Source organism: Anarhichas minor, unplaced genomic scaffold, assembly GCF_050575085.1.
Source record: "Anarhichas minor isolate MPS153535 unplaced genomic scaffold, ASM5057508v1 ptg000006l, whole genome shotgun sequence".
Classification (NCBI taxonomy): Eukaryota; Metazoa; Chordata; class Actinopteri; order Perciformes; family Anarhichadidae; genus Anarhichas; species Anarhichas minor.
In genome coordinates this window covers 2,685,517-2,708,240 of record NW_027466452.1, presented here as the reverse complement: position 1 = coordinate 2,708,240, position 22,724 = coordinate 2,685,517, and the positions used below count along the sequence as shown (strand labels likewise).

The following is a 22,724-nucleotide window of genomic DNA, read 5'->3' as shown; positions in this document are numbered from 1 at the left end:
CATTCTTAAAGGTTCATTAAAGAGTGATACTTACTCTGCTTTTTGTAGATTATTTAAACGCCTCACAGGTTTAAAAAAATTGTGGTGCAGGTGCAGGTGATGCCGATCCTGCATTGGCTCATGTGTTCAACCAATCACCGTACTCTGCTCACAGCACAGGGAGAGTACCTACTCTGAAATAGGTGCTTAAAAAAGTCTCTCAAAATGGCGTTCTAAGAACAGCGGTCATTCCTGGTTCTTGTAGTGCAGATGCAATAAAAAGGGGGCTTCTTAGAACTGTGTTCTGGGGCTTATAAAAACGCCTTATGTCTTAATGCAATCTGTGAGGTACTGCGGTGGGTTTTTCCTGAACTCGCAGTCCCACTTCAGTGGCATGACATCACCGGCAGTGATGGTTGTTTCTTTCTAAAACATGCACCATACAAACAATGCTGCTTCATTGATGGCATCACTTAAAATCTTAAATCCACTGAAGTTGCCAACTAGTTTAATATCCTAAGTGCACAAACTCCTCGAGGTGCCAAACCCAGAGATTCAATCAATACAGGCTGATGGACGTGTCTGCTGTGTGAAGTTGCGAATCCAGGATTTCTACGTGTGTTGAGCAAGCTGATGATAATTGTATGATAATGATGAGACATGATGGTTCCAAAGTGGAACACCTGAACTAGTTGCTTTCCAACCCAATAAAGGGTAAACCAGTTCATCACTGTCACTCATTTAGCAATACAGAGAGTGTTAATACTCAAATAATACTGTGTGATATGAGCTGGTTACAGTCCAGGGAGGTTGAGTTCTCCTCCTTCTCAGTGAAGACAGTTCAATTTGATGTCTGGTTGAAAACAGGAACTCAGACTTTGTTCTCAATAAAGTGTTGCAACTGGGGACGTTGTGTGTACATAAATGCAGATCGAGAGAGTTTATGAGACTAAACACAGTTTGAATCATTGGAAGAATGAGTTAAAACTCTTCAGGAAAGTAAAACTAAAACTTGGTAAAGACAAGAATACTCTAAAGCTTTTTCTTTACTTGATAGCTTTAAGTTAATTTGAGATAGCCTTGTATTTGATTTATGTTTGTATTTGATTTATGTTTGTATTTGATTTTTTTATTTCTATTTTTTTGTTTGATTTGATTATGATCTTGCTCAACTTGAGGCAAACGTATTTTTTGTTGCTTAAGACATGTAAAGAGGCCTTGTATGTTTGTAGTTATATATATATATATATAAATAATAATAATCATAATTTTGTAATTTGTAGTTCCTCTCACTGCCAGCGGGGGAGTGCGTGTTCCTCTCACAAAGCTTTCCTGCTGCTGACAGAGAGCTCCTGTTTGCTTGATAAGCATAATTTATTTTATGAATCTGTCCATCTTTATCTTTATGTTGTTTTGCAGACTGAATAAATCATTCTAACCTAAACGTTGTTAGTTTGCTAGTATCAGAGCAGTGTTGTTTCTATTCTAATGGGTCAGATTCACAGACCTGTTTTACAGCAGGCATTTTGAATTGAAATAGAAGAAAAAGCAAAGGTGGAATAAATGACTTTGATGATGGTTCCCATCCAGCAATGCAACAATTCATTATTATTAGTTCTGTATGTGACGAATCAGTCTGACTCCATATGTTCTTTTTCATATTCTCACTTTGTTACAATCACTTACTGTGTATAAACTGCATGTTGAGATGTGAACAGTGCTAATGTATGTTTAAATGTTAGCTTTGAGTCTGCTATAATTTGGTGTGCTAAGACTGTTCAGACATCATAGGAGTTTTGATCTTTCCCTGCACTCCACCATGTCACATTGTATTGTGTCCAAGGGCTTCTTTATATGAGATCCGTGCATGCGATCCCTGCTGACATACTGTGTTGTGAAGGCTGACTCAGTTTTGGAGCTAGATTGACGATTCAAGAAACTAGACGACCTGATGACTCCATCGGTACCAACCATGTCATGCTAGCGTGTCTGGAAGGAGGCTGAATAACACTCCCTCAGGGTCCCGTGACACCTCACCTCTAGATATGTGAATGAGAGGGGATTCATTCTATGGATACCTCCAAGTCTCAACCTTACAGACAAGCACACTTTATGTTGATTACGTGCAGTTTTGTGCATAAAACATGCATTTGTTTGCATGCAGTATACATGTGTTACTTTCTATTCTAAAATGGTATTGTTGAAGATGTCTACATACTGGAGTACTAAAGAGTCGTGGAATTGCATGAATTGTATTTGACTGAAAAGCTGAGACTCTTCCAATGACTCTTCCAATATAATAGAGAGACCATTTTTTATTGAGTTGACGTCGCTGTGTAAAAAAGCTGTGACTTCTGGGATAATCCCAGCCTCATGGAACCAACAAGCACAAATCAGAGACGAGGGCATTCAGAGGATGTAACTATGTCCACAATGTTGAAGCCTTGTAATACACTACATCATTCATCTAATGCATGTGTGACACTACAGTTATCATGTAGTCAATATAAAAGGGTGTTAACCAAAGATTAAAGGGGCACTCCACCAATATTACAGATGAATCAGTATCTCAGCTGCTCCCAGCAGGGAGGAGAGACGACCAAACACAACACCCTCACTCCCTCCAGTGTCTTCAGGACTCACAGCATCTCAGCAGTCAAATGTCTAGAAACAACTGTGCACTGTTTAAAAAAACATCTTGATGGCTGCTGCTCCAACAATGTATACAGGTAGATGGGGTAGATCCCCATGGTAACTGATGCTGGACAGTAGGTTATGTTCTAGAGATCAACTTGTATAAAAGCACTACTGACCAATCAGAGCTCTGTTCACCGATCGTTAGATAATATCAGAATCAGCACATACAAGGAATTTGACATGGCGGGTGGTGCATAACAATCAACAACAATCAACACAGTGCAAAAAGTAGAAACATATTAGACAAATACGCAGAAGTTAAAATCATAATCCAGACTAAAAGCAACGCAGTTTAAACAGACACATGTAAAAAAAGACAGCTGGCAATAAATCACCGACTATGTGAATGTGTAAATGAACAGATTAATAATCTCACTGCTTCATAGAGCACGATAGATCTGACTATATCTACATGTGTGTATCTGTTAAATGAATGTGTTGCAGATGTATTCTGATGGTGTGTGTGACAATATTTAACCTCTATTCTTTCAGCTGGAGAGCAAGTTTAAATAATCCTTATATATTATATTCTATATATATTCTCTTATCATACATTCAAATCATATATTCACTCATGTACATGTCATGTCAGCGTTACGTTTTTTATGCTGTGGGTGATTTTATTGAAGGGAACCTTCTTACCACTTTGAATTATATTTTTATATCATATAAGTGTTTCACACTGCCGGTGTTGCAGCTGAAAGAATAGGAATACATCTAAGCACCACATTACCTTAACAAGAATACACACATGTAATTATAGGCACGAGATGAAGCAGTGATATTATAAATCTGTTAGTTTACACATTCACACAGTCGGCGATTTCTTGCCAGCTGTCCTTCCTGCATTTGTCATCTTTCAGCCTGATTTATGTGTTTACATATTTGTCTAATATTGTAGTTTTCTCTTGGTTTGTAGAAAATGCCGCAGACAGCAGACTTGTTTGATTGTGATTGGTCATACGCTGCAGACACCGCCCCTTTATGTGAACGTCTCACAGCCAGATGGAGGAACCCCGGGTTGATTTACTGAGTTGATAAGCAGCTTCGTAGGACAATTTAGTTGTCCTACGTTAGTTCGATCAGATAACAAAAAGATACCCTGGGTATGATTCAAAGAGCAGGTTTAACTCTGAGCCTAACCCTGAACTATGACTAGACTAACCCTGAAGTCAAAAACCCTGAGGGCAAAAAGAAAAAGACTGCCAACACATGAAAGCAAAAACTCAAGATGTTTCTGAATAACATAGTAAACAACCAGGATTTACATTCTAAATAACAGAGTGTGATACGTGCGTTACGGACTGAATGAATGAGGAAACAGAATGCCTGGCTCCGTCAGAGGGAAGAGACAGAGAGAAGCTCAGTACGGTGAAGAAAACCTGCCAGCGAGCAGCTTAGGTTCTAACATCATATTCATAACCGGTCCGTGTACGTTTTAGTCATCTGTTTTACCGTTAATTCGGAAAAACCAAAATACGGAAATACCATGGTATTCTCGTTTTTCGTTTCAAACCAAGAACGGGAAAACGGAAATGGGCGGTCGTATTTCCGTTTTTGGTTCTGAATTCAAAAACGGAAAAACCAAGAACCAAAGTCAAATAAGGTCCGTGTACGTTTTAGTCATCTGTTTTACCGTTAATTCGGAAAAACCAAAATACGGAAATACCATGGTATTCTCGTTTTTCGTTTCAAACCAAAAACGGAAAAACCAAAGTCAAATAACGAGCCGTATTTCGTTTTTGCAAATCCCTTTTTTGTTTTTTCCTTTAAAACGAGACGCAGAGCACAACAGGTAACCGGGAAAGAAGAATATTTCAAAATAAAAGTGAAGACGATATAATGACCGTATGCAAGAAATTAATACATTAATTAATTAATTAATCTGGGCCGATGGGAGTGCGTTAGCATCAGTAGTTGACTGCATGCTGTTTAATATTCATTTATCTATGTACACAGCAATAATTAAGTTTTCGATTAATCGGTGCATTGATGTTTGATGCAATACAGTTCGTGCACTGCTGTCTGTCCACAGGTCTCAGTTTTCGGTAAGTAAGCAATTTATAACCATATGTGTGTTGTATTTGTTCTAAAACAGAGTTTTCTTTACACTTTAAAACAGTGATCGAAAAAATCATTTAGCTGACTATCAATTGTGTGTTTGCTACTTTAGCTAACGCCACAACAGCTAACGTTAGCTTAGTTGCTACTTTAGCTAACGTCACAACAGCTAGCTTAGTTGTGTAGTAACATAATGTGAAGGTGATATGTATGTTAACATTAACCTAACATGATATTCCTCTCAAGTGTAATGCTTGGTGAATTCAATTTTAGTAGCTTTTAGACTGTTAGTAGCGTGTGGACTTCACAAACATGCAAATGTTAATGGACTATTTAATGAGTTGTAGACTGGCCATGCTGAATGCCAACTGTATATTCCTGACTGGTTGCAAGTGTGCTTTCAAATATTTTCAGTATGGTAGAATTAGACAAAGCTAACTGAAATCACGTTAGTAAATGGTGTTGAAGATGCACTTAATAAACAGCAAGGGGTTAATGTTACCGTCCCTCATAATGTAAACTGAACGGCGTGACACCATAACGTTAACGTTGTATTTCAGCAGCAAGCTGCCGTTCAGTCAACACAATGACGCTGAGTCATTACAGAGCAACAGCAGAAGCTCACTTTGTGTAAGTCTAGTCTGAGTTCACCAGAAGCAGGCTTCAGTAAAGTGAAAGTAATCACCAGGTTGTGCTTTATGAGAATAACTATAAGTAAAGGTAGTAGGGTCATGTAAGCAGAACTAAGATAATTCATTATTCCATTAAGAGAATGTATAATGAAGTCTGTATATTTTAAGGTCACCATAGGTCCTATATATATTCTAAACATTTTTTGTAATTATTGATGTTTTGAGGGATATTTCAACAACTGTAATCCTTTTATACAGGCGACAAGTGCTTTCAAGGGCGGCCATCCTCCAGGCATCCAACTTGAGGAAGATGATGGGCATCTCATTCTGAAGTATATGGTAAGTCAATGTAACCAGCCACATGTACTGTTTTGTATTACAGAAAATGTTTTAAGATCCTAATATCACTAATAGTTATAACAAGTCATTGAGACAGCACAAAGAACTCAGTTCACACCTGTTGAATAGGTATAGAACATGTCTGTGATTTTGAGAAAGGAAAACAATGCTGAACTTTTTTGCTTTAACTTGTCATTGTGAAGTAAATGTTGATTGCTCAGTGTAAGGGCTATAGAAAAATGACACCACGTTCCTTTTGTCTTCCCCAGCATCGTCTGCTGTTCAAGTTAAAATGTGTCAGAAATAAAGTGATGGGATTTACTAGGTTACATGTGTCACACATCAGTCATGTGAATTAGTAGAGAGTGGGAACCTCCACACCATAGAGGGATGTACAGACTACTAGCAGTGTTTTAAATAATGAAGCGCATTGTATTCATATGTGAATAAGGTCTATTAATTCCTAATAGGTAGGGAGAGATCTTCCAACTGTATATTAATGTGTTCCATTGATTCTCTCGTATACAGCACGCCTTGGCTGGCAGCACAGTGACGGTTTCAAAGAGGGCCTTCCTGCGGCTTAATCGATCATGACCCTTTTTTGCCAGGAGCTGGCTGCTCTGGTGTTCACAAAGGAGGTCCTTGCACTGTCCACCCTGACTGGGAAGTCAGGGAAAGTGGGACCTCCTAAAAGACAACTGGACATTACATAGGTAATTGTCTTGAGTCGTATGTAGATAATTTAAAGCTTCTGTGATTTATAAAGCAGCAGGATCACATGTTCAACACACCACCCGTGATGAAATATGTTTGACCTGCACTGGTAGGAATATTGGCATATCATATTGATATAGTTCCTCAATATTAATCCTGATTTTCTGTTCAAACAATAATATCGGTTCAACAGGATTTCCTGTGTGGTCAAAATAGAAGAAACTGTTGTATGAATATGCTGTGTGACATCATTTCTCGTCTCTTAACAGATGCTGTTATTCAAGAGTTTCCGCAGACGAGTGCCTCGGACGTGCGAGCGGTCATCAGACGGAAGTGTAACAACGAGCAGTTCAACCAAAAGAAAGGAACATAATGTGGAGCATGTTTGTGTTTCTATTTAGTGAGCGAGAGTCTGCAGCGGTGCAATTTGTTTTGATGGTTCAGTGTTCTGTGTTGTTTTAATTTGAAACATGGTCATTCTGTTTTGTTTAGTAATACATGTACCATATAAACTTAAATCAGAATTATTTTGCTCTCTGTTAAGTATATTTTTGTTATATTTCTCGAAAATGCACTATATTACATTTATTTGAAAGTGTGTTTAAAGATTTAATTTGCAAATTGTTAGACGTACAATGTTAGTATATTTTATATATTTGCAAATAGTACAATTATTGGCAATGTATTTGCAATGTACTATTATATATATATATATATATATATATATATATATATAATATATTAGGAATATATTTGAAATTCAATAAATGTTTTTGAACTTTTTATTATTGTTGAATCTTATTGTTCAAAACAAGATCAATTACATCAGATATTGTTAATATTTGTGGTTACACTAGCAAACTTAGTTTTTCCTTTACTACTTTATTGACTTGAAAGCGAAATAAGTACCACATAAAATTCCAAACTTTTTATTTAAAGGAGACGCGTCATACTGCCTGTATAGAATCACAAGCACCTGCTACCTGGAAGGGGATCTGATCATTTAAACCACTATGAAGGCCAACACAGTGTACTCAGGCAAAATGTGACCTTTGACCTTCGTGATGATAGAGCAAATGAATCCAATTTACAACGAAAGAGGAAACTAATATTGTATCTCACTAGAAACATTCCTTTTTCCTACGAAATTACATTCCAATATCATTAAACTGCAATTTCAATTACATTTCGAGGGACATGTTTTTCTCTCATATCGCGGTCACGGTTTTCAACAGCCCTCCTCCCACAGCAGTCTTCTGCAGACCAGTGTTATTGAATGGGAACTTAATTTTACGAGACAGTGTCATGCTGGTGTGTCCAACATGCTAAATAGCTGGTAGTCTGTTGCATTGGTTCCCAACTCAATTCATCCTGACGGTCATCATCCGCCTACAGCTCCAGAGATCAATCTGAGGGGTCACGAGACCGGTAACATGGCAGCAAAGAAGAAAAGAGAACCAATTAATCTGGTTTTTGCTCTTGTCTTTTGAGATTAGGGAACACAAATGAAAACATTCTAGAGTCAAACTTTCTGTAACTCAATGGCATTAAAACTGAAGTCATTTTATTTGGACTACAGCATTTAACCCACATATGGGTCCAACCTGAAAGCTCTTCTTAACAAGAAGAAAGCAGCTTTCAGGTCTGGGGACAGGGACGAGCTCAGGAGAGTCCAGCGCGACCTGAAGATGAAGATCAGAGAGTGCAAGGACTCCTACAGGAGGAAGCTGGAGGCCAAACTCCAGCAGAACAACGTGAAGGAGGTGTAGATGGGGATGAAGGAGATTACCGGCTTCAAGGTTGGAGGCAGACAACCAGGGGGCTCCCTGGAGAGGGCCAACGAGCTAAACTCTTTCTTCAATTTAGGTTTAGCTCAGAGCCCTCATCTATGTCCTCCACACACCACACCTCCCAAACACCCCCACCTCCCCCTCTGTCCCCCCTGGTGAGCTGCATGGACTCAGAGCCCTCCACTTCAAAGGGCTCTGCCACCACCGACACTATGACCCCCCTCCCCTCTCTGTGACGACTGGCCAGGTTAGGAGACAGCTGGAGAGACTCCACCAAGGCAAGGCTGCTGGACCTGATGGCATCAGCCCCAGGGTCCTGAAGACCTGCGCCAGCCAGCTGTCTGTTGTCCTGCAACATCTCTTCAACCTGAGCCTGAAGCAGGAGGAAGTCCCGGTGCTGTGGAAGACGTCGTGCCTGGTTCCTGTACCAAAGAAGACGACACCATCTGGCCTCAATGACTACCGACCAGTTGCCCTCACATCTCATGTGATGAAGGTGCTGGAGAGGCTGGTCTTGGCCCACCTCCGACCGCAGGTGAAATCCTCACTGGACCCTCTGCAATTTGCATACCAGCCTCATGTGGGAGTGGACGACGCCATCATCTACCTGCTGCAACGAGCTCAGTCGCACCTGGATGGATCCGGTGGCTCTGTGAGAATCACTTTCTTTGATTTCTCCAGTGCATTCAACACCATCCAACCAGTGCTGCTGAGTGAGAAGCTGCGGGTGGTGGGGGTTAACGCATCCACTGTCTCCTGGATCACTGACTACCTCACGGGCAGACCACAGTTTGTCCGACTGGGCAGTGTGCTGTTTGATGGGGTGGTCAGTGATACTGGAGCCTCACAGGGAACTGTTCTGTCTCCCTTCCTGTTCACCTTGTACACCACTGACTTCCAGTACAACTCTGTGTCATGCCATCTGCAGAAGTTCTCTGATGACTCTGCAGTGGTCGGGTGTATAAGGGACGGACGGGAGGAGGAGTACAGGGCAGTAGCGGATGACTTTGTAGAGTGGGCCGGTAGAAATCACCTGAACGTGGCCAAGACCAGAGAGATGGTGGTCGACTTCAGGAGGAAGACGACGGCTCCACAACCGCTGAGAGTTCTGGGAGAGGACGTGGACATGGTGGAGGAGTACAAGTACCTGGGTGTCTCCATCGACAGCAGACTGAACTGGCAGACCAACATCAACGCTGTGTACAAGAAGGGGATGAGTCGACTCTTTTTCTTGAGGAAACTTCCTCAATCCTTCAACGTGTGCCAGATGTTGTAGATGTTCTACCAGTCTGTTGTGGCCAGTGCACTGTACTTTGCCGTAGTCTGCTGGGGGAGCAGCATTGGAGCCGGAGACACCAACAGACTTAACAAACTAGTTAAGAAGGCCGGTTCCATCATTGGCTGCAAACAAGACTATCTGGAAGAGGACAGCGGAGCACTTTCTCCAACAGACTGATCCAGCTCCGCTGTCACAAGGACCGATACAGGAGAGCATTCCTGCCCACCGCAATAACACTTTACAATAGATCACCTATGGCCAGATCATCCTCCACATAACTACACACTGCTTCACTGTTGTTTGCTGGGGTTGATTTTTGCACTACTGTTATTCACCTAGTTAGTTCATTTAACACTATTCTATTTCATTGTATATATTGTGCATTTTTTAATACTTAATATTTTTGGTTACTTTGCTTCTTGGTGTGTCTTGCTGCTATGTTGAGTTCTTAAATGACACAAATATAACATGTAAATACATGATGTATACAACTAATGCAAATTAACCATGAACATCAAATATCAGATGAAATAATCAGCATTAAATACATCTGTATCAATAACCTAAAGGCACAGGTAAATATGACTAAATCTATGGTTTAAATACACTTACACTGTCATCTACTGGTAAAAATGGTAGACACTTTGACTTTGCATCTACTTCACGTTCACTAAATCAACAGCACAATACGGTGGAAAAATAAATATCAGTGCTCTGTGAACACGAAAATGACTTTGATTAAACTATATCACGAACTGTATTGCATCAAACAATGCACCGATTAATCGAAAACGTAATTATTGCTGTGTACATAGGTAAATGAATATTAAACAGCATGTAGTCAACTACTGATGCTAACGCACTCCCATCAGCCCAGATTAATTAATTAATTAATGTATTAATTTCTTGCATACGGTCATTATATCGCCTTCACTTTTATTTTGAAATATTCTTCTTTCCGGGTTACCTGTTGTGCTCTGCGTCTCGTTTTAAAGGAAAAAACAAAAAAGGGATTTGCAAAAACGAAATACGGCTCGTTATTTGACTTTGTTTTTTCCGTTTTTGGTTTGAAACGAAAAACGAGAATACCATGGTATTTCCATATTTTCGACTAAACGGTAAAACAGATGACTAAAACGTACACGGACCTTATTTGACTTTGGTTCTTGGTTTTTCCATTTTTGATTTCAGAACCAAAAACGGAAATACGACCGCCCATTTCCGTTTTCCCGTTCTTGGTTTGAAACGAAAAACGAGAATACCATGGTATTTCCGTATTTTGGTTTTTCCGAATTAACGGTAAAACAGATGACTAAAACGTACACGGACCATAACAGAGTATCATTTCCCTTCTAACGACAATTTCATTCTAAAGAAAGCTAGAAGATTATATGGCAGTTTCTTTTCTTTTCTTTTTTGAGAGACAAATTGTTGATTTTTGATCACAACTATCAAAAAAAAGAAGAAATACACCGATTTTATTGTTGCTGCATAATATATTTTTCCAAACATACAGTTGATTTACACACCTGACTTTGATGGTGTTAACCTTTCAACTAAAATGTAGCTACTTTAACTGAAGTCACATGTATTAGTGTGATTATAGATAGGATGGATCATAAGGACTTTGGGGATCCCCTGTATGGTTTTTATATTTAAATTGTGCAAAATGTCCAAAATTCCTGAGTTCAACTTATTATGGAAATGTTCCTTATCCTTTGCATATACGCCCCTACCTGATCTGCACTGTAGTGCCTCGATCTATTCATGTTATAGAGCAGCATCCATCTCCAACAGTTGTTCATGAAATGGGAGCCATTATTAGCGCAACTCTCACGAGACGGCGCGTCACGTTGCTATGGCAACTTAGGCATACATACATGCTACAATAATGTCTGACGTTGCGAAAGAAGAACGAAAGAAGAGAAGTACTCTTGTTCTGAGGCCGTAAGTTCTCTTTTATTCTCTTTTTGTCAACGTGTTTAGTAGCAGAGCTCGAAGTGGACCGGTACTCATCATAAACGTTTGGTTTACATAATATGATTGTAAAGGGCAAACATTTCTTTAATGTCCAGAAGGCTGCAATATGTGGAAACAATATAATAATTATTTAACGATTTGATGTTAATCTCTTTAAGCTTTTAAGCTTTATACTGCTCATCTATAATAATAATAATGGTCCACATTATGGGTAAACACACCACCACCTATAATGTTTCAGTTGGAATATTATTATAGGCCGACTATACGCCATTACACACGCCAATATGTGAATAACGGGAGTACTGGCACTTCTTTTTTCCACACTGTGTATTAGGGAGACCGGGGTTGTTTGGAACACAGCTGTTTTCTGGTCCTGGAGGTCACAGAAACAAAAATGGAAAATCAAATGTTTGTATTTTTGAACATCTACTCTTTTAAAACATTGAGAAGTCACTAACTTTTTTGGTCAGGGTAACATTTCAGTTCCATTGAAAGTGTAAACTGTGGTGTTGTACGTGGGACTTCTAGTTAATACACAAAGGAATCAGGTTCATTTGAAAGTCTGCTGGCTCACATAACTTCATCACAAAGCTGGGTCAATTGTGAGCGTGGTTGGTTGGAGTCCAATATTGTAACTGTTGACAAAAGAGATTGATTAATTGCTTTAAAATATTTGCTTTAAAAAATGGGGATATATTCTGTTAAATGTTCATGTTTTCTGGCTCTTGTTTAAATTAAATTGAGTTTTTTCTATTATTCCATTTTAACATTGTGCCAACCTACTAGTTAGCACAAATGCACAACTTGAATATAATCACCAATCTCCTAATTTTAGAAAAGGTTTGTGTCCATTAAACATATGTAGTTATAGCTGAGGCCTTAACTTTTCATTTGCTGCTGGTTAGAATATTCTATTATGAGACCCACCCCAGTCTCCTGCTAGGGAAACAAAGTGAAGTCATGCTAACTGAAATGTTCATTGTTATTTTGTCTCCTAGCTCTTCTCGAACAATAAATATTTCAGTATCAGGCATACATGGAGTCCGCCAAAGTACAAGAGACACAAACAGCATCATCGGTTGCCCAAGCAGAAGAAGTTTCAGCCTGGGTGGTGGGAGCAAAGTTCTGGAGAAGAGCGCCTTCCAAACTCCCAGACAAGTTGTTCGGGTAATTTATATCCTCCCTACAGGCTACAAGTAGGCCGATCTATCTGAGTGCCTTCTAGCAGCAGGCTAATGCAGTAGCAGTGTTATTGGTGGCTAATCGTTGTCCTGTTTGCAGGTGTTTGATGAAGACGAAAATGACGTCACTCCTCAGCCACTGTACCAGGCAGATCCAGCAGCGGCACAGGCCAAAGCCAGCAGGATGTTTCTGGATGAGATCTCTGCTGGATCAGCATCAGATCAGGCAGCAGCCACCGGGAGCTTCACCATGCCTTTCTCCAGGTGCAGGGCTCCTTCTTTTACACATCTCTGACCTGATGGTCAAACAGCTGGAGCTGATCTGATGTTCATGAGAGTGTGTGGATACGACTAATATGAGAAAAAACACCAGCAACTTTGTAAAATATATGACATATGATGCCATTTCCCATAGACAGCCGATTTAAATATGGATAAACAAGGAATCAATGAAATCGCTTAGACATAGTCCAATGTATGAATTATTGATAAGAAAAGATGATGCTGGGCAGGAAAATAATCATTTTATCTTTGATCAGTGACGTCCTTTGTGTCCTGCGTTAGGCCGAGTGTTACCACAGTGTCCCCGTGTAAAGATGTGCTCTGACATTGTTTTCCAGGTCAATATTAGGAAGCAGCAGAATATCCAGCCAGTCTACCATAGAGTCCATGAATGAGGAGATTGAGGATACATTTTCCAAACGGGACCTGCCCATCAACTTCCCAGGTTCCAAAATGAATTCGCTTTCATTGCTATATTCAATTTTTTTAGCTCCATTCTTAATGTTGGCAATAAGTTCATTAAAACTAAATGTACATAAATAGAGTTACATCTACAGCATCTGAATATGGTTGAAGGTCACAGATGACACAGCGCTATCTGTGGTTTCTGTTTCATGTCTTTTGTTCCTTGTTAGACGTGCCGGGGAAAAGAGACACAGTGAAGGAACATGTGACAGAGGACATGTTGAGAGAGGTCACTGATGTCTACATCTCTGAGACAGACAGCGTTTCACTGCTGGACATACCGAGCACCTTAGTATCAGTGGATGCTGATGATGCAGAAGCTATCATGTGAGTGAAGTAATGTGTATTAAGCACAATACGCATAGGAAAGACACACCACTCTTAATCTTTACGAGACAGTGATTGACACGTGCAACCGTCCTGTGACACGTGATTGGATACCAGATATTTACCTGCACAGTTTTTCCTCGTGAGTTTAGAATGACAGATGTTGGTTATTAACTTATGTGGTGATGATGATGATGAATGAGCTGTTGAGTTGCAAGCTGCCTGAAATTTGTGAGAAATTTAAAAATATATATATATTTTTTAAATAGAGTGGCAACCGCAACACAGCCACCGATCTTCCCACCAACACAAACTATGGGGATGAACAACTGTTAAAAAAAGTGATGTTTTTTTGTTTTTTTAAATGCACACAACATACCCCCTCTGGTAGTCTTGCTGACTACCAGGGCACCGAAAACACTTAGAAATAGATTGGAAAAATTTGGAAAAAAACGATGATTAACCTATTACATCACCAGGCCTTGGCATGTAGTTGATGGGTAAGGGATTGGACAGTGTGTGACGGTTTGAAAAATTGAAAAATATAAAATTGTCATTTCCTCCTTGTTTTCACAGGGAGAGAAACAATCAGTATGCTGAGCTGTGCAGAAACAGAATGGGCAACGATAAGTATGTGGATCGATCGGTACAGACGTTGAATGGAGCAGCTAAAAGCAAGCAGGTCCAGAGCGACAGCGTAGTGATGGTGGACTCAGGTTAGGCTCGTTATGTTCCCTTGGAGCTTGCTACCTGTTGTTGGAAACAAGGCAGAAAGGGGATTTAAAATAAGAATCAGGTTTTGACATACAAGGCTTTTGCCTTGAGAGAATTGAAATAAAAATAAAAAACTCCAAAATCCAAAAAGTACAATAGAAGTATGAAAGAAATATTGTGAAAGATCAAAGTTTTTTGAAATAAAAAGAGTTTTAAAATCAAAGAGGTGTGGACTAGTGACCGGAGGTGTTGGTGTACAAAGGGAACGAGTCGATGACGGTCAGAGACGTGTTTCCCCAGCTTCACATGCTGCTTCCTGTCAGACAGAAGATGTTAAGTCCTGTGGTCCTCACGCCTCGGTTATACTCCCAACCATGGACTGCAGCAAACATCCCAGATGCGTAAAACATCACCGTCTGTACAGTCCAAGCACGCCTGAAAATCCCTCACAGCTTCACTGGTGATCCCCTCAACAACAGGCTGAGAAAGTTTTCAATTCTGCAACAAGCGGTCACCGAGGACAACAACTAAGGAGTCCGGGTTTATCCGCTCCACAGGGATGGGATAGAGAGAAATACCTGCTAATAATAAATAGATATTGAGTAGATAGACTGTCAGCACTATACAGTGAAATGCTAAAACACACAATTTACTCTCATAGAAAAGTAAAACATCTGAAAATATTCACATTTGGGAAGCTGGACCCAGAGTTCTTGAGAAATGACAAAATCTATTTTTTCTGTTAGTTGATTAATCAAGTAATTATTGCGATGATTAGTCCGATGGAACTAATCTTTATTAATAGTGTTCGTCTTTTCAGGTGGACAGTCTTTAACATGTTTTCATGCCCACAGCTACGACTGTTACCACCTGGGACATGTATTACACTCTGATCAGCCCCGAGCAGTGTGAGGAGGTGTGCAGCCAGGAAGTAGGGAGGGCTGACTATCCCGAGGCTGGAGAGGACATCAGCAGAGGAGCAGAGGGGAGCGTGTCAGTGGGCAGCATGGCCAGTACAGGTACCAGTGAAGGACTGGGGAGGATGCTGCTTGGTGTAATTTCATTCTAAGTAACCTCTTGACCTCTTGATGTTATTCAGACACAACATCATTACAAAGCACCTATATTCTTCCTTTGATGATTCACAGCTCAAGTCATATGAAGTCTTATAGTTTTGAGAGTGGAATTTAGGAGAGCTCTGCAATAACTTGCATGTATCACTTTCTTGTATATCTCTTCAGCCAGTGCTGCTAGCTCAATGAAAGAAGTGGAAGCGTTTGGGAGCGGTTTAAACGTTGAGTCAGACCTGCAGCTGATCATGCTGTCAGAGAGATTCCAACACTGCTTGTTAGTAATGGAGAGGAGCATTCTAGGAAACACTTTCCAACCCAAGCTGGCTGCTTACAGACAGCTACCCGTGACCGAAGGTAAAGTCAGCTCATCAGCAGCACTGACACACAACAGCAGATACAATACACATACATACATATAGGTCAGATGAAGTGTTCATGGATATTAATGGATAAGATTGAACTATTTGGATGAAGAGGTGAGTAATAATGTCATCAATGCTGAGGATAGGTTGAATCCAGAAGTCAAATCTGTGTGTATGTGACAATTGAAATGAAGTTGCAGGGTTTTTTTTGAACGGTTGAGACAGTCTGGTGAAGCAGAGGGAGGAGGATGCAGAGAGCCCTCGGTCTCCAGCTGTGGAGCGTCTCTGGGCTTTCAGCTGTGAGCTCAGCAGAGGACGCCGCGTCAGCAGCATGGCATGGAACAAGAAGAACCCGGTAAGACACTTGTTAGCACTGCTTATTAGCAATGTGGAAAAGCTGGATACAAGTGTAAATCATGCCTGCTGTATGTCATTGCAGATGTCAACATTTTGTTAGTCTGTATTATTATGGGATAGCTCACCAAAATCACACAAACACACCTTCTCCTCTTAACCCCAGGAGTGGTTGCTAGGAGCTGTTAAAGGAACACTTCACCCCAAAATGATCATTTGTATATCAGTGACTCTCCCTGTGTTACCTTGTGAATAGTTGAAGGAAACCTTGTTTTTTCCTAATGCCTCCACGGTGAACAAAGAATCCAGAAATGGAGAAGTCTGGATGAATTGAAGTGAATGGGGGTAAAACTACATGAAAGCATGCGTTAACAAATTCTCACTTATCCAGCCGTATGCTCACTACTTCACAAACACGTGCATCTTCACTAAAACCTTGTTATTTAAAACACTTCTGCATAAACAGGCTCAAGCCAGTCCAAAGCCCAGAGACTTGAATTAGTAGAGTTTGTAAACGGACATGTCTTTTTCTCCAATATTCCTTCAGACACAGCAGTTAAAGGACATTACAACAACAATAACCTCAGCCAACTCGCCCCACAACCTGTGACAACGGGAGAGAGAATGGTGATAATAACAAGAATGAGAAGAATAATTAAACAGATATCATTCGATATGAAATAAAGTAATACGTAGAACATTGAAGTCACATGTGTTAGAGGCCAGCCCATTAGCTGGCAGAGGTGGTGAGAGTGAGCTCTGAGCTTGACTTTATGCACTAAACTCATATTATATATGAGTTGTATAATATATCACTCACACTAAAACATATTATGGATTACAAAGCCATCACTAATGCATGATATACACCCCCCCCCCCCCCCCCCCCCCACACACTACTAATTATGAGGAAAACATGACATGTAGATGGAGAGGCACAGACTAAATGGGAGTAAACAGATGTTTTGATATAGTTCTGCTGTTGTTACTTCAGTTTTTGGATTTCTCACGAGAAAAACAAAGTATTCTTCAAGAATTCAAAGGAATGCGGGATGAAGAGCTGATATACAAATGATGATTTTGGGAGCGAAGTATTCTTTTAACTTGACATTTTTTACATTTATTAAAGACATTATGTTAATCAAAGAGTTGTTTCTCTACGTCGTTTTACAGTAATCTGTACAGCTGCATCAATGTCATCCACATCTGTCACCATTTTTCTGTTAATTTTTTTCACAAATGTAGCTACTAGCTAGCTAGATATGTAGAAAAATGACACACATTCTTAAGCCTACCTACAAAGCTCTGATTGGTTGATTGTTTTATCAACCGTCAATGAGCACCAGTCTTATTTGAATTTTCTGGAATCAATTTAGCCATTCAGATACTTGTGGTTATGTGCCCATGTTGTGATGTGTACCTCCAACATATAATGGAGGTGAATAAGTTGGATGTGAAAAATGAGCTGGATACTCTCCACAGAAAATACTGCCCATAGTTTTCACCTGAACTACTTTGTACTAAACAATTGAAAACTGTTCCCAGCTGACAGAAACGGATGTTCACTAAGAGAGGTCTGCTTGTGCTCTGCTCTCTCTGCTAGGACCTTCTGGGTGTGGGCTATGGTCAGTCTGGCTCCAGTAAGCAGAAACCAGGCCTGGTGTGCTGCTGGTCTCTCAAAAATACCACGGTATGACTCCTTTATTTAGCTCCAGGGGCTCCATGTGTCCCCAGCAGTATGCAGAAGGTTGACTGTGTGCCAGCTGTCCATTCCAGATCTTGTCTTGTGTCTCCTCTGCAGTGGCCTGAGCGTGCCATCCAGTGTGACAGCGCTGTGACTTCCCTGGATTTCTCATCCAATAACCCGAGTCAGCTGGCTGTGGGCATGCAGGACGGCAGCATTGCTATCTACAATGTGAAGAGTCAAGACAGCGAGTCATGTGTCCTCAGCAGCAGGTGCGTGTGGACAGCTCAGCTCTTACATCACACACTGAAGAGAACGTTCTTTACTTCTGTGTGTGTGTGTGTGTGTGTGTGTGTGTGTGTGTGTGTGTGTGTGTGTGTGTGTGTGTGTGTGTGTGTGTGTGTGCAGTGAATGTCCCAACAGGCACTTGGATCCAGTGTGGCAGCTCAGATGGACCCAGCAGGAGTTGAGGCTGACAGGAGAGGAGATGGTGGAGTCTCTCTTTTCTGTGGCTGCAGACGGAAGGATCAGCAAGTGGTTTATCTGCAGCAGTGGCCTCGACTGCATAGGTACTGTGCTCAGCACCAGCACATGGCTTTACCATTGTCTATTTAGCTTGACCTGCGTAGCGATACAATCTGTAAGACGTCTGTCTATCTATCTGTATAACGTAATCTATCCACCTATCATCTATCTTGTCATAGACCTGATGAAGCTCAAGAAGATCCAGAGTACCAAGAAGAAGGCAGAAAGTGTTCTGTCAGCTCTTACTCCTGGTCTGTGTTTTGACTTCCATCCAACGGTGAGTTGATGAGAGAACTTCTCAACATGAGTTGACGAGAATGTAGTTCTTGGGCTTCAAACTTGTTTCTGTGGAAAATACCATATTCACAGATATCTTTTGTGATAATGCAGTGCTGACTTTCAGTAAAACACGTTTTTTTTAAGGTTGATTTTAAGTGAACTTTGACTTTGTAAATGATTGTTGTCATCATTGTGTTTTATTGTTGCACCAGGAATCCAGTGTCTATTTGGTCGGCACATTAGAAGGGCTCATTCACAAGTGCTCCTGTTCCAACAATCAGCACTTTCTGGAGACATACAGGAAGCACTTTGTAAGTCCATCACTCACCTCTCCTTCTGATAAGCACGTAAAACACCAAAGACCACAAGGCCTCAGAAGCTCACATTTCATTTCATCAGTAGCGATTGTTTCAAATCCATTCATGCTCTGTCCCACAATGCATTGCTTACTGGCCCTTAGCTCTGTCCTATAACATGCAGTCAAATGTTTAACTTTAGTGATATTGCTACTTTTAATTAATGTTGGTTTGCAGGTATGTGAATTCTTTGAATAGTAACACTGTTGTGTCTTGATGCATATGTGGATTTATCCACATATGCACAGTGAAGGACATGCATGCCATGAGCCCAGGGGGACAAATACGGAGAAACAAGCATCTCTGAGTAGAGTTAGGTTAATGTATCAAAGCTCATCACTGAGCTTACCACATCTGGAAACATGTCTCCAGTTGTATCCACAGCAGGCTTCCAATGTGTCAGTAGACACATATGGACTCAGACAGTCTCAATGTGAATGAATGCTCACAGAAGGTTCCACAAATGTGTTTTTTCATTTATTTAAAAGACTCTTTACACTAAAATATTTTTCAATGCACGCAAAAAGAGTTATTATATATAAATATAATATATATATATATATAACAAAATCCACAGATAAAATAGTAAGATTCATAAATATCAAAAAATATTTCTTGCTTTAAATAAATGGAATAGAAATCCACAGATCCACATTAATTGCGGCAATACGTATAAACAGTATAAACAATCATTCCATATTTTCTCTACTAATGTTGAAAAATCATCTCTTCAAGGTACTAGAAGGAACATCTTCTGGGGCTAAAGCAATAATCATCAAGATGTGACCACTTGTTGATGTTGTTCTTTGGGTTCGTCAGAGAGACCTTTGGTAACGTCAGTCATACCTCACCCCCTCAGTGTCCTGTGAACCGCATCACATGGAGTCCACTCTGTCCAGATGTGTTCCTGAGCTGCTCCTCTGACTGGACCATCCAGCTGTGGAAGCAGGACCACCATCTCCCCATGTTCGGCTTCAGCTCCACCCAGATAGCAGTATGTGACATCAAGTGGTCCCCGAAGTGGGCCACAGTATTTGGAGCCGTTAATGAGGAACAACTGGAGATCTGGGACCTGAATTCAAGCATGTGAGTGCCTGGGATTGTTGTCTGTCTCACTATTTGTTTCTGTGATGTGAAGCCTGTGCCAAGAGTAATCACGTGTGTCCTCCAGCCTGGACCCAATCATTGTGCAGCCTGCTGCGGCTGGTGTGAAGATGGAGTCCCTGCTGTTCGCCGCACAGACAGACTGTGTCCTGGTAGGAGACAGTGACGGACACGTGACCGTCTACCAGCTCAAGAACCTCAGTGTGGGAGAGAGCAGCCAGGTACAACTGAGGGCCTTTTTGCAGAAAGGACATTCCTAGCCCTGCCTTTGTGCAGGGCTAGGAATGTCTGTAGGGTAAATAGTAGTGCTGGGCAAGTGAACGCGTTAATTTCGCGTTAACGCATTCATTCATTAACGCCGACAATTATTTTATCGCGCGTTAACGCATTTTTTAAATTTTTTTTATTTTTTTTTATTGAAAGACAAGAGACAATACATATACATAACAACAATAGGATGACAACAACAGTGGGATAAAAGCCAGCAAACATCCTATAGTCAGATTAGGGCGAGACAACATCCGGTTTCTTCAGACGAACATCCGGTTTTCAGAATAAGATGCCAACAAAGTATGAATTATATTCACATTAAGTATAAAACATGCTACCTGCATCTCGTGAACCAAATGTTATTGCCCTTTTGTTCATATAGCAGTACTTTTAAAATAAAAGTGCGCAATACACTACTTTTGAATTCATGATTGAACTTTGCCATAACAATGCGATTAATCGCAACAAATCCATGCGATTAATCGCGATTAAATATTTTAATCGTTGCCCAGCACTAGCAAATAGATTCATAGAAAAATGAATTATGCAAAGCCATAAAAACGACATGAAAATATGTTATCAATTGATTAATTTAATTGTGTGTCCAGAGGCTCAGACAAAGTTCTAAGCACAAAGAGCATGGCTTGTTGATAGAGGTGCTTGCTGTTGTGCAGCACAGCCGTAGCTATTTATATTTCCTGACAGTTATAAGGGAAATATGTTTATTTTGTTCTACATATTACTGATCTTACTGAATTACATAGATATAATTGTCTTCTAAAACCCACAACAGCATCTGCCCTGAGAGCAGATTTGGGGCAACAGATGATAAATTCAGTGTATTATCACATATATTAATATGTGGGAAACTATCGGCCTATATTGAAATTTGCTGTGCTGTCTTTTGTTATCACTGTTGCAGTCCTTCCAGGAGAAGAACAGTTTTCAGTTTTGTTCAGCTCATTATGTAGTCTAAAGAGGAGAGGATTAGCCGTTATCATAGCTGATATATTTAGAATGTTAATAAAATGCATTATTCATTCATTATTATTCATACTTTTACTAGATACATATTAGAAATGTAATCTCCTGCCACAAGCTTGACTGTGTCCAGTCAGATGTGTCAGAGGACTGCTCTTTCAGTCTGAATGCACTGATGCTTTCTCACTAATAGATGTTATTTAGTTTAGCAGATGGAAAACAAAACGCTGTTCAATGATTCAACCAGACCGACAACTGAGAGAGACAAAGATCCTCTGAGCGACAGTTGAAAAGAGAATAAATCAGCATCATCGGTCAATTACACTGGAGGCTTGGATTTAAACAGGAACAGCTTCCTGTTTCAGTATTAGAAGCTTCACAATAAAAGCACCCTAGAACAAACTGGAATTAGCAAAGCTCTTCTTCAGACTTCACAGTGGAAATAGACGGTTAATCTAGGGTTAATCTAGGGTTAGCACTGTTGGAATATCAACTGAACTAATCACAGGTTAAACCTCTTCAATCAGAGACACTAACTCAATATTTGCAGTTCAATAATGACACAAATTCAACATCAAGTTCAACAGTATTCTGTCATGTAACTCTGTGGAAGTTTGAATCATTTCATTCTTATTTTGGGGACAAAACGATTCCAGATGTTAACAACACTAATTACTATTCAGTGTAATCCCGGGCTGTCCTTGACATACTGATGTCTCTGTTAATGTGCACTAGCTTGAAGGCATTTGATGCAGTGGGGAAGCTTCTTTCCTCACATGGACACATGATGGTTGACTCACATGACAAACAACCCACAGCGTCCCTCCTGTCTTTCAGGTGGATATTCTGGAGGGCATCCTTCGCTCTGCTGCTCCCAAACAGCTTTAAGAAACACAGACAGATGTAAACCCAAACCATTTGGGTTTCTGTCTGCGAACACGGCATCAGTACACAGAAAAGTGTGTCCGGATCTATAAGTAACACAGGTGCATTTTGGCATAGGTCATTACTGTACGTTGTCCTTTACTGTTGAAAGCATCAGACTAAACATAATGGTTAAGATTGTTCAGAGTTCAAGCTTCAAGGGAACAGAAAAGTCCCTTCATTTCATTTGAATTCTATTTCATTGTTGTGCAAAAGAAGAATGAATATTATTCTTTAAATAACACACCATATTTCATTTTTATGTGACTGTAGTTTATAAACTCCTCAAGCCATTCAAATCCTCCAATTCCCCAAATCAATGCCAATGAGCTCAGTGTCTGGTAGCTGGGACCACTCCTGTGGAATAGA

The 22,724-nt window shown here is 40.3% G+C and overlaps 1 protein-coding gene and 1 long non-coding RNA gene across 3 annotated transcripts; both read left to right on the top strand.

Annotated features, from left to right (window-relative positions):
- Nucleotides 1-4,327: 4,327 nt before the first annotated feature.
- Nucleotides 4,328-6,409, top strand: LOC142933891 (uncharacterized). 2 transcript variants are annotated; one of them, XR_012947634.1, is made up of 4 exons: nucleotides 4,328-4,471; nucleotides 4,636-4,724; nucleotides 5,628-5,708; nucleotides 6,237-6,409. It is a non-coding gene; the product is annotated as an uncharacterized LOC142933891 (long non-coding RNA). The 2 variants fall into 2 exon arrangements; XR_012947633.1 differs by lacking the exon at nucleotides 4,328-4,471 and having other exon boundaries at nucleotides 4,609-4,724.
- A 4,976-nt stretch (nucleotides 6,410-11,385) lies between these two features.
- dnai4 (dynein axonemal intermediate chain 4) lies at nucleotides 11,386-22,319 on the top strand. Its single transcript, XM_076078441.1, has 17 exons — nucleotides 11,386-11,438; nucleotides 12,473-12,641; nucleotides 12,756-12,919; nucleotides 13,276-13,382; nucleotides 13,573-13,729; nucleotides 14,306-14,445; nucleotides 15,298-15,462; nucleotides 15,685-15,870; nucleotides 16,100-16,233; nucleotides 17,836-17,922; nucleotides 18,034-18,188; nucleotides 18,325-18,485; nucleotides 18,621-18,718; nucleotides 18,933-19,031; nucleotides 19,936-20,162; nucleotides 20,248-20,401; nucleotides 22,269-22,319. The coding sequence occupies exons 3-17, from the start codon at nucleotides 12,840-12,842 to the stop codon at nucleotides 22,317-22,319; spliced, it is 2,001 nt and encodes a 666-aa protein (XP_075934556.1). The 5' UTR covers nucleotides 11,386-11,438; nucleotides 12,473-12,641; nucleotides 12,756-12,839.
- The last annotated feature ends 405 nt before the right edge of the window (nucleotides 22,320-22,724 follow it).

Bases quoted from the DNA above. Each gene is read 5' to 3' on its own strand.
- dnai4 (XM_076078441.1), top strand. From the start codon at position 12,840: ATGTTTCTGGATGAGATCTCTGCTGGATCAGCATCAGATCAGGCAGCA. The intron at 15,463-15,684 runs GTACCAGTGAAG...ATATCTCTTCAG, and splicing joins GGGCAGCATGGCCAGTACAG to CCAGTGCTGCTAGCTCAATG. The intron at 18,719-18,932 runs GTGAGTTGATGA...TTGTTGCACCAG, and splicing joins GTTTTGACTTCCATCCAACG to GAATCCAGTGTCTATTTGGT.